The sequence below is a fragment of the Xyrauchen texanus genome, chromosome 49 (genome assembly GCF_025860055.1).
Source record: "Xyrauchen texanus isolate HMW12.3.18 chromosome 49, RBS_HiC_50CHRs, whole genome shotgun sequence".
Classification (NCBI taxonomy): domain Eukaryota; kingdom Metazoa; phylum Chordata; class Actinopteri; order Cypriniformes; family Catostomidae; genus Xyrauchen; species Xyrauchen texanus.
Genome location: NC_068324.1, coordinates 13,490,888 through 13,503,037, shown reverse-complemented (window position 1 = coordinate 13,503,037; position 12,150 = coordinate 13,490,888). Strand labels below are relative to the sequence as shown.

General features: G+C 36.7%; 1 protein-coding gene across 1 annotated transcript; it reads left to right on the top strand.

The window, feature by feature from the left end:
- Positions 1-2,281: 2,281 nt before the first annotated feature.
- Positions 2,282-12,150, top strand: LOC127640536 (apoptosis inhibitor 5-like). Its single transcript, XM_052123153.1, has 14 exons — positions 2,282-2,581; positions 3,173-3,334; positions 3,444-3,537; positions 3,698-3,763; positions 5,522-5,673; positions 5,790-5,996; positions 6,468-6,572; positions 6,939-7,028; positions 7,152-7,330; positions 7,926-8,019; positions 8,122-8,178; positions 8,309-8,397; positions 9,411-9,553; positions 11,329-12,150. The coding sequence occupies exons 1-14, from the start codon at positions 2,510-2,512 to the stop codon at positions 11,406-11,408; spliced, it is 1,590 nt and encodes a 529-aa protein (XP_051979113.1). The 5' UTR covers positions 2,282-2,509; the 3' UTR covers positions 11,409-12,150.

Genomic DNA, 12,150 nt, shown 5'->3' with positions numbered 1-12,150 from the left:
GTCAATTTCTTCTTCTCCAAACATACTTCAAATTTACTTCTCTGTCTGCTCGTATGAATGTCACACATCATAAGAAAGTGTTTCACCGCTGTTCAAATGCACTTTGGATTGCATCATTTATATGTATAAATGTTTTCCATCTGAAAGGACTAAATATTTAAATGGAACAAATGACAATAAAATACAAAGTAATCTTTTCAGTAATCAGAATAATTTTTGAATGTAACTGTATTCTAATTACCAATTTTCGACTTGTAACTGTAGTGGAATACAGTTACTTATATTTTGTATTTAAAATATGCAATCCTGTTACATGTTTTTCGTTACTCCCCAACCCTGTGTGTATATATATATATATATACACACTGGCGGTCAAAAGTTTGGAATAATGTACAGATTTTGCTCTTATGGAAAGAAATTGTTACTTTTATTCACCAAAGTGGCATTCAACTGATCACAAATTATAGTCAGGACATTAATAATGTGAAAAAATTACTATTTGAAAAAACCACTTCAAAGAGTTCTCGTCAAAAAACATGCAGCAATGACAGATTTGCAGATCTTTGACATTCTAGCTGTCAGTTTGACCAGATACTCATTTACATTTCACCCCACACTTCCTGTAGCACTTGCCATAGATGTGACTGTCTTTTTGGGCACTTCTCACGCACCTTACAGTCTAACTGATCCCACAAAACCTTAATGGGGTTAAGATCCATAACACTCTTTTCCAATTATCTGTTGTCCAATGTGTTTCTTTGCCCACTCTAACCTTTTATTTTTGTTTTTCTGTTTCAAAAGTGGCTTTTTCTTTGCAATTCTTCCCATAAGGCCTTCACCCCTGAGTCTTCTCTTTACTGTTGTACATGAAACTGGTGTTGAGCGGGTAGAATTCAAAGAAGCTGTCAGCTGAGGACATGTGAGGTGTCTATTTCTCAAACTAGAGTCTCAGATGTACATATCCTCTTGTTTAGTTGTACATCTGGGCCTTCCACATCTCTTTCTGTCCTTGTTAGAGCCAGTTGTCCTTTATCTTTGAAGACTGTAGTGTACAACTTTGTATGAAATCTTCAGTTTTTGGCTATTTCTAGCATTGTATAGCCATCATTCCTCAGAACAATGATTGATGAGTTTCGAGAGAAAGCTGTTTCTTTTTTGCCATTAAGACATGCCAGTTTATTGCTTACTGTGGCAACTCAAAAACAAACACAAAGACAATGTTTAGCTTCATTTAATGAACCAAATGGCTTTCAACTGTATTTGATATAATGGCAAGTGATTTTCTAGGACCAAATAAGGAATTTATCATGATTACTCAAGGATAAGGTGTTGGAGTGATGGCTGATGGAAATGGGGCCTGTCCATATTTGATCAAAAAAATATTTTTTTTTTCAAATAGTGATAGTGATGATTTTTACATTAGTAATGTCCTGACTATACATTGTGATCAGTTGAAGGCCACTTTGGGGAATTAATGTACCAATTTCTTTCCGAAACAGCAAAACCTGTACATTATTCCAAACTTTTGGCCACCTGTATATTATTATTATCATCATTATTAGTATTATTATTTATGTATAAAATAGTAATCGTTTTGTGTCTTTTATTTGTAATAGAAAAGTTTGATTTCTTAAACGTTTTCAGATAAAGTGTGAGACTAATTTAAGAGAAGGAGTCTGGTTTATGAGGATACTTTTAGACTTTTAAGTACATCGTTGTGTAAAAATGAGAGTTTATGATACACTTTTTAAATGGTAACGTGTTAATAGAAAACATGGGAGTATACATTATTTATCATAAAGAACTGTACCGTTACTTGATGACTTCACTTGCTTGGGAAGAAGCCTGGGCATTTTGAGTGTTACAGTATAAGTTAAAGGGAGTTTTGTGTTGAACCAATCATTAGTGTTCATATTGCTGTAACCATAAATATACTGTATATGGGAAGACAGTCAGTAAATGACTTCTTAGAAAATACATTGCAACCAGAGTCAGAACAGTCTGAAGGTGTGTGCCGAGTTTGGTGGATGCAGCTCTAGGTCTTGGAGTTAGTTACAATGGATAATTTTGGTCTTGGTTTAGGGATTTAATTAAAAAAAGTCTGTAGAAAAATGGCAAAATTTTTTTTTTTGATTTCATTTTTTATTTCCAGACATTTTCAGTCCTCCACCTTTCACTGGTGTTAAGGAGTCAATGCCATCAGCCTCCCAATCCAGCAGATGGTGCTATAAAGCAGTGACGCTCACAGTCTTGTCACAAAAGCCCCGAAGAAGTCATCATCCTGCCGCTGCACAGAGCAACAACGCAAGCTGGTGTATTGTACGCTAGGATAACGCTTGCGTCCAATAAAAAAAAATAAAAAAAAAACATTCGAAGCTCACATTACACATATGCTTTAATACCGAGACGTGTTGGAACACATTTCAAGCGGACGGAGAGGAAGTATTGCTAAAAGAGCAGAAAATCTGCCTTCATTCATTGAAATCTCCTGCTTGAGTCGGACACGCTCATGGCGGCGACAGTGGAGGAGCTCTACCGTAACTATGGCATTCTCGCCGATGCCAAAGAGGATCTCAGTAAGGTATAGGAAACATACATACTGTTTTTCCATTTGAATAACACTCTTTATATATTTGTTTAGGTTAGTGTATATATATATATATATATATATATATATATACTGCTATGTTTTGTCTAGGAGGCCTCCTGGTGCTCAGCAGCTCGTATTAGCTTACAAGCTGCGTCTGACATTTGGGATTGTTTTGGTTTAATAAATCAACGAGCTAATCTCCAAAACGTATGGCCAGCTGTGCAAGTACAAACAGCTATTTAAAGTATTTCGGATTAATTCATTGGTTGTACTTGTGCGTTGATTAGGGGATAGGCGTCACGTTTTGTGGGAGGGTATCCCTACGCTCTTTGTCTACTAGGTTCGGGAATGGGGCGTTACGCAAACCTGCGCATAGTAAAGATAATAGATTGACAGTTTAGGATAAGCATGATGATGATGAACGATGAGGGATTTAAGTTACCAGTTCAAAACTAATATCTTTTTACCTTAATCCCCATTGTAAATTGTTCACAGAAGTGCATTACTGATTTGGTGCCTGACTTATCTATGTAGTCAACTGCCATTGATTATAAACTGAATTAATAACGGTTTGTTTTTCAGCACAAAGATGCCTACCAGATAATTCTGGATGGTGTTAAAGGAGGCCCTAAAGAGAAGAGACTGGCCGCACAGTTCATTCCAAAATTTTTCAGCAGTTTTCCAGAACTTTCTGATTCAGCCATCAATGCACAGCTTGATCTGTGTGAAGATGAGGATGTGTCTGTAAGTACATTTACATCTGGGATTTGTATGCTTCTGATAGTATGCAAATATATGCCTGAGAGTAAGTCACCACATTGTTTTTGGTTTTGTTTTATGTTGTGAATTGTAGATCCGGAGGCAGGCTATCAAAGAGCTCCCTCGTTTCGCATCAGGAGAGAATTTACCAAGAGTCGCCGACATCCTCACACAACTCTTGCAGACAGGTATGGTACTGATGAAATGTTTTGAATTCTGATCCCATTAAGAATGGATACATGGTGAAAACAAAGTATTTGGACCTTCTGCTTTTGCAGTTAATGCTGAATATGACCTACAGTTTGTTCTGTTATCTGATCAAGTGTTGTTTCTTCTCGTATATTCTAGATGATTCTGCTGAATTCAATCAAGTCAACACGGCATTGGTCTCCATTTTCAAACTTGATGCAAAAGGTATCCATCCAGCTCAGGGGCATTTTCATTGTTATCAGTCTCTTTGTAGAATTATGAGAAATGGTGGATGTTCTATGATCATGTTTTGGCTGATTCTCATGAAACCTGTCAAGAAAATGTTGTTGGGCTGCGTATCCCAAAAACAATGCAATCTTAAGTTGATCGTATTGGCGCCAATGGTTTCCATGATCTACTTAGGCTTGCGATGCTTTTGGTTATTTTTAACCCCTAATCAATACAGGGAAAATATATATTTACAAAAAATTCCATAAAGTAAATGAAGCCTACATTTTAGGACCATTAAGATTTTTGCATTGTGACCAGGGCTGCAACAACTTATCGAAAATGGAAATCATCGACAACTAATTTAATTATCGATTAGTTGGATATTTGCGGCAAGCATGGAGAAGCTCCGTCAGTAATGTCACTTTACGGCCCGGTGGATAATGTATTGCATGTTGAAACTCATTTGAAATCAACAGAGACAAGTTGAAGCGGGAAAAACGCGACCCAAGTTGTCCAGCGCACAAGTCTTTGTAAACATTTCAAAGAAGATCATAATAAGCATACAGTTTAATGTGGAGCAGTTGCTGCATCGTAAAACTGTTTGTTTTAATCACATGCAAGTCTCTGTTAACTTAGCAAGCGAGTGTGCACATCCATGTCATTCAAACCAATCTCAATGGGGAAACCAATCTCAATTGGGAAGCGCAATCACTTTGATTAAACTCGTGGAACATCATACCGCACTTACAGTTTCAATGTAAAAATTGTGCAGCTTTCATGGATGTCATGCTGATGTCTCAGCGGTCAAAGTGTGCATTTTAAAGTGTTTTAGATGGTTTCTCCTCATCATGTAAATGCATGTTATACAATGAGCACTGAAATGTGACTTTTCAGTGCAAGAATGTCTGATTTCATCAGTAAATTTATACCATGGCAAACATTATTTTACTGTATAAACATACACCATTTTCTGAAAAGAATAGTTTAGAAAAATGTAATCAGTGACAGTACTATTTTAAAACCTACAATGTTAATTAAAAATACTTAATGTATGTTAACAGTGACCGTGTACAAGCATATGATTCTAACATAATTATTTATTTTTCATCTGGGCAGAATTATTAATATTTATATTCTGGTGTCACCATTGCCCTCTTCTGGGCTGATTTTTAGTCCCAGTCCAACCCTGATGAATAATTGTACTCTTTAATGAACAGTACTTTTTGTTCTACAAAGTATTACAAGTAATGAAAGGAAATGTTTTTCATATGTTCTAAAAGTAATAATAATAAATTCAAACTTAACTTTTCATGATTCAGGCTTTGTTCAAATTTTTGTTCATGTATAGCATCGTGAATTCAGTACTGTAAATTGAACCAAAGCCTTACGCCCTTTATCAACTTAAAAAAAATATGGTAGCATATTTGAATACCCCCAAATTCTCATTTGTGTAACGTGTACAGACATTTTACTTGCATTGTTCCCATTGATTTCATTGTATAAATATTTAATTTGTTCACATTAATGAGATATTAATTAATTAATTAATATTATTAGTGAACCTCAAAAACAGTTTATAATAATAATAAAAAAGGCATGTCATGACCCGTTTAGTGGTCCTAAAATAGGCTTCATATTGTAATAACAAAATATATTTTCTTGTGATTTTGGAGTTAAAAGGGTGAGAATCACCCTTTTGTGTTATATCATGACTAAATTAAAATGTTCCACTCGGACACTGTCTCTATAAAGGAACTCTGGGAGGCTTGTTCAGTCAAATCCTACAAGGAGAAGATATTGTTCGAGAAAGGGCGATCAAGTTTCTCTCTACCAAGTTGAAAACGATGCCAGATGACACCATGACAAAGGAGGTGGAGGATTACATTTTCACAGAGACTAAAAAGGTACCACACTCAATTTTTCTTTTTTCAGACATACTGTTATTTCTTTATTTTGTGTTTTCCCATATAATCAAGGTCCTTGAGTTCACACTTGTCCTGTCACTCTGTGATTGTCTTAGGTCCTGGAGGATGTGACGGGGGAGGAGTTTGTTCTTCTGATGCGTATCCTGTCAGGGCTGAAGATCATGCAGACTGTGAGCGGGAGACAGCAGCTGGTGGAGCTGGTGGTGGAACAAGCCTTCCTGGAGCAGGCTCTCAACCCAGCAGAAGCTGACAGCGTTGACCGGCTGTTGCAGTGCACACGCCAGGCATTACCACTCTTTTCTGTGAGTTACCCACAGTAATTGTCGGCATCAAAAATGTCATGTAAAGGCCTGTTCACATCAGGTCAAAACAATATGAAAGTAGAAAAATAGCTAACATCAGACTTTGCCAAGATTTGTTCATACCAAATCTGATGCTGATTTTTGTAGTTCTCCAATAAAAAAAAATACATTTCAATACCTTCATGAATTGTACAGCATCCCAACAATAAAAAACTGGCCCATTCCATGAGAAAAAAAAATCTGTCATTGCAGAACAATATTTCAGACTGTGTGATGAGGTTTCTTAATTCTTAGAGATACATAGTTTCGTTTAAAAATATTTTATGACAATATTTGCACTTCATCAGACTGACTTTTTCTTATAAGCAACTGTAACAACTTAATAGTTTCAATTTTTTTGGATGTGCATTTTATTTGTCCTTGTGCAAATTATATTAATCTATATTTTTCTCCCCCTCTTATCCCCTCCAGAAAAATGTGCATTCTACTCGCTTTGTGACATACTTCTGTGAATACGTTCTGCCCAATCTCAGTCTGCTTACCAGTCCTGTAGCAGAACTGGACATCCAGCTCGAGGTGTGTACCGTGTGCTAACAGTTATGCTGCATCTTTCTTATGTTTGGTAATTGTGTTTCCATCGTAGTTTATGTGCATGTCTTCTTTATGAATAAAACATGTATCCACCAAGTGTGCGTATTAGTTTTTTGTAAAAACGTTATTTGCGTCTTGATGTTTCCATCCAGCATTTTGTATGCAATATCCCAAAATTTGCATTAAAGAAGTGAATGGACACCAAGCTATTGTGCCCCATGTCTCATTATTTAAGAATGACCCCTTGTCTGAATTTTCATTGAATGCTACATTTAAGAGACTTCAATTTTAGAAACACTTTGAATTGAAGAGCTAAAAAAAAAAAAATTCTTAATGTTTTCCCCTATACAGGTACTTAAATTAATGGCAGAGATGAGTCCGTTTTGTGGGGACATGGATAAACTGGAGGTCAACCTCAAGATGCTGTTTGAGAAGCTACTGGTGAAAACATAAATTATATTTCTGACCTCATGGAGAAATTCCACTTCAGCCTCCTCATCACATTATAAATTGCATTCTTTCATGCTTTTGGCACCCTCTTTATTTGTTCCTTAATGTCAATAGGAGTTCATGCCACTGCCTCCAGAGGATGAGAATGGAGAGAATGCAGCAAATGAAGAGCCCAAACTGCAGTTCAGCTACGTGGAGTGCCTGCTGTTCAGCTTCCACCAACTGGGCAAAAAATTACCTGACTTCCTCATCGACAAAATCAGCGGAGAGAAGCTAAAGGACTTCAAGATAAGGTTGAGATTTCATATTATATATGTGCTACATGGCCAAAAGTTTGTGGATACCTGAACTTCAACATTCTTATGCGCTTGTTTAACATTTCATTTCAAAACCATTGGGATTAATCATACTCTTTTGGAAAGTTTTTTTTTCCACTTGATGTTGGAATATAGTTGCATGGATTTGCTCTCATTCAGACACAAGCATCGGTGAGGTCAGCCACTGAGGTTGGGTGATGGATGCTGGCTTGAAGTCAGTGTCCAGTTTATCAAAGGTGATTATTGAGGTTCAGGTCTTTGTTGAGGCCAGTTAAATCCTTCCACAGCAGACATGGTACATACATTTTTTTTATGGACCTGGTTTTGTACACAGGGGCATTATCATGCTGGAACAGAATAGGGCCCTCCACAAACTGTTAGAACAAATTTGGAAGCAGACAATTCATTATAATGCTAGGTTAGGAACCACTATAAGAGAATCTCCACAGACTTTTGGCTATGTAGTGCATTTTTAAGACTGTTGACATGTTGGTTTGTGGATAAAGACTTGAAATTGCGTTGTTGCATCAGTTTATGAGGCAAGGTCAACAGTGTTTTTTTTTTTTTGCAGGCTACAATACTTTGCGAGAGGACTGCAAGTATATATTCGTCAACTGCGTGTTGCTTTGCAAGGCAAGACAGGGGATGCACTGAAAACAGAGGAGGTATTGTTTAAAACATTTAATACTGGCTGCCTAATGGGTTCTAAAAATCTTATGACATCTATTGCAATTATAGATTACTTTTCAATCCCTTATTTCCCACAGAATAAAATAAAAGTTGTTGCATTGAAGATCACCAACAACATAAACGTTTTAATAAAGGTAACGTATGAATTCTGATACGTTGTTTTAAACCAAGCCCTTTGGGAATGGAAATGTCTCATTGCAGTTGATGATATTTATAATTGTGAAAATCGGACAAGATTTGATTGTTTTCTGCATTCATCTCCAGGATCTGTTTCATAACCCTCCATCCTATAAAAGCACAGTCACTCTGTCCTGGAAACCTGTGCAGAAGGTCGAGGCGGCAGCAGCAGTTGGGTAGGTCTGCTAGTCTTTCAGATGCACAACCACACAACATCTTTATTTATTTTTTAGGTTACAAACATTCAAAGTACTGAGATAAAAGTGTGTAGTTAGTTTAAGCTAGCTTTTTTGATGCAACGTGTTTTCACATCAAACTAAAACTGTTTTAGGTAACTAGTTAGTCCAATCAAGACTTCTCCCTGTTTGTCCGTCACTCATTTTCACCACTTCTTCTGGGGCAACAAGTAGAAGGGCTAGATTCTCTCTCCTGTCTTTGCTGTAACATATCCCACACAGCATTGCAATGTAAACAACATGGCCAGTTATCACTTGCTTATCAATGATAGTCTTTCATTATATAAGGACAATCTGATCTGAGTAAGGACACTGACTACCACCCCTGGAGTCGTGAGTTCGAATCCAGGGTGTGCTGAGTGACCAAATTGTTCCGGTTACTAGGGAGGGTAGAGTCGCATGGAGTAACCTCCTTGTGGTTGCTATAATGATGTTTGCTCTCGGTGTGGTGAGTTGTGAATGGATGCCACAGAGAATAGCGTGAAGCGTCCACACGTGCTATGTCTCCGCGGTATCTCGTTCAACAAGCCACGTGATAAGATGCATGGACTGACGGTCTCAGATGCGGAGGTAACTGAGATCCGTCCTCCGCCATCCGGATTGAGGTGTTCCACTATGCCACCATGAAGACTTGGTGTATTGGGAATTGGGCATTCCAAATTAGGGAGAAAAAAAATTGACACATCAGTATGATTCCATAGTGTTTTTTTCTCTTTAGTGATGAGTGGTGTCTAGTCTACACTGTGCATGTTAATGTGTAGTTAAACATGGTAATTTGAGAAGATAGATCTAAAATGAATTATATGGATCTACTGAAATACTCGTCTACACTCGTCCTCCTGCTTTAATTGAGCATGCATTAAATAACTCCCACCAGAGGAATTAATCTGAAAAATCTAAACATGTATGCCTAAAGGTTAAAGTTTTCCCATGACCTATTTTGTTTCCTAAAGCCAGAAGAGGCTGTCTGGAGAGGACATTGGGGCAACAGCAGCAGCAAAGAAGCTTCCCACAAATTTACCCAGGAGGGATGCTCGTCAGATCTACAATCCACCTAGCGGGAAGTACAGCGCCAGCATTGGGAACTTCTCATATGGTGAGTTTGTATCTTCTGTGGTCAATTTGTTAAAATCTATTCAAACAGATTTAACAAATGTTATCTTTTTTACTTTTTACCTTTTTATGAGTGCATACCATAGACTAATAGTTAAATAGATAAATGTGTTGTGTATTTGTTAATACTTCAATTGAATCAATAAATTGAAATGGTCAGTACACCTTGTAAACCCATTAATTTGATAGGCCTAGAATAGAGTATTATGAAGTGGTTCAAATGTTATATGAATAATTAAGAATTCTTTAGAGGTGCATTTTTTTTTTTTTTTTTCACAATCTGGGGATTTTGTTGGTTTTGGTGGCTTTTGTTTTGCTCCGAGCCCAAGTTAATTTCTGGCCCTGGTTAACACTAGGGCTGTGCCAATTCTATCAGATTTCAATATATCATGATATTGTTTCATGATATTGTATCGATACTTTAAATCTCTGTCTGATTTCTGTATTAACTTCATATCCAACAGTTCAACAAAGATGAAGCAGGTCATCTAAATAACAGCAAACTCAGAGCGGCGTTTCTCAGTTCAGTCAGAGAGATTTCTATGAGGTGTGAGAGAGACTGAAACTAAGCCCGTTTCTCATGTTTTAACACTAGGGCTGTGCAAAAATAATGATTTTTTGACCAACCGTGATCTTAATTTTATTATATTGATATTGATTCTTAAAATCCCAAAAGCAGTCTTTTAACCTATTTGCAGCACTTTACAATGAGAGTATATCTCTCACATATAAAAGTTTGCCTTGCACTCTGTGTCCAAAGATGAAATCCACATAATCCATTTGTCATTGATAATGTCTCTTATAATTCCCTCTTTGATCTATATAGTTAGATGTTGATAAAAAAGCAACAAAAATAAATGTTTAATTCTAATCACACAGTCGACTCATGTTAAAGTCCCTGTCCTTAAAGAGACCGTACCACATTTTAGCATGTGTTCTACAAATTGATGTACACTGGCAGCCAAAAGTTTGGAATAATGTATGGATTTTGATGTTATGGAACGCAATTGGTACTTTTATTCACCAAAGTGGCATTCAACTGATCACAATGTATAGTCAACAACTAAGACATAAATTCAACAAGTTTCACAGACGTGTGACTAACAGATATGGAATAATGTGTCCCTGAACAAAGGGGGTGGGGGGGTCAAACGTAACCGTCAGTGTCTGGTTTGGCCACCAGCTGCATTAAGTACCCCAATCTTCCACCAAGGCACTTGCAAGTCCCCGGATATTTCTGGGGGGAATGGCCCTGGCCCTCACCCTACGATCCAACAAGTCCCAGACGTGCTCAATGGGATTGAGATCCAGGCTCTTCGTCCCGACTCCAGATGAAAAACCGATTAACCGTTCATGAAACTTCTTTGTCATGAAACCTCCGAATATTAAAAATGGTATACATGCGCATATATATACATGTATATATAAAAGCTAAAATGTGACTTGTGATGAAAACTACTGATAAAAACATTAGAGAGAAAAATTATTTAATTTGTAAGCAAAATGGACAACTGAAATATACCAATATTTATTGCAATAAAATTTAGAGCATGTGACTCAAACAATGATATCGTGATGTATAGCAATATATTGTATCTTGTCATATGTATCGTTATGCATATTGTATCCAAGGTGGCTGGCAATACCCAGCCCTAGTTCACACCCACTTCCAGCATAACTTGCAGCTCTAGCATAAGTACAGATGTTCATCAAAGCCTGTTGCTGTATGTTTATAACTAATTCCTTCTGTGCTCACAGAACAACGAGGAGGATTCAGGGGTGGCCGGGGGCGGGGCTTCGGAGGAAGAGGAAACCGAAGCCGAGGCCGAATTTATTAAGAGGACTTCATATACTTCTACACCCATGCAACTGCATAAATACATCTCTGCCACCTTTTTTCCTCTGTGATCCCTCCTGCTTCTCACAGACTTCATCCATTATTTTTCTATACACATTGTTCCTTATTGAGTGTGTATTGAATATCTTTAACATAGTTCCATGTCATTGGGTTTTTGGTTTTGTCTTTGATCATCTTTGTGTAACAAAAGACTGCCAAGGTGTATTTTTTTAAAATGTTTTTGTATGGTCACATCCTTCGTATGTTGTTTCTTTTTTTTTAACCTTTTAATTTTTCAGAGATTTTGGTCAATCAAAAATAATCACGAATTTGTGAGATGTTAAAATATCTTGTGAATTTTAACTTGTGTGGGTCAAATCTTTTGCTGTTTTTTTTTTTTTAGGACATATTTATGTTTGTTTGACACTTATGACACTTATGCCCTGACATTTGTTGTTAACTTGATTCAAATAAGTTAATATATATATATAAAAAAAAAAAATCAGATATTCCAGGAACATTGTCCTTTTAGAGTAGAAATGCCTTGTCTCTTCATTAAGTTCCAAAAAAAAATATTTTTCTGGTATAGCGTGCATAAATTTGAGTATTCAGTTTCAATTTCAAACATTTTGCATGCATAGTAATATGAGATATTTAAATGTTTTGGATTTAAGGACGTTTATGTAATGCACAAGTTTTTCATTTCAGAGATGTTTTCAACAACATTAAAATCTTTTTGCCTT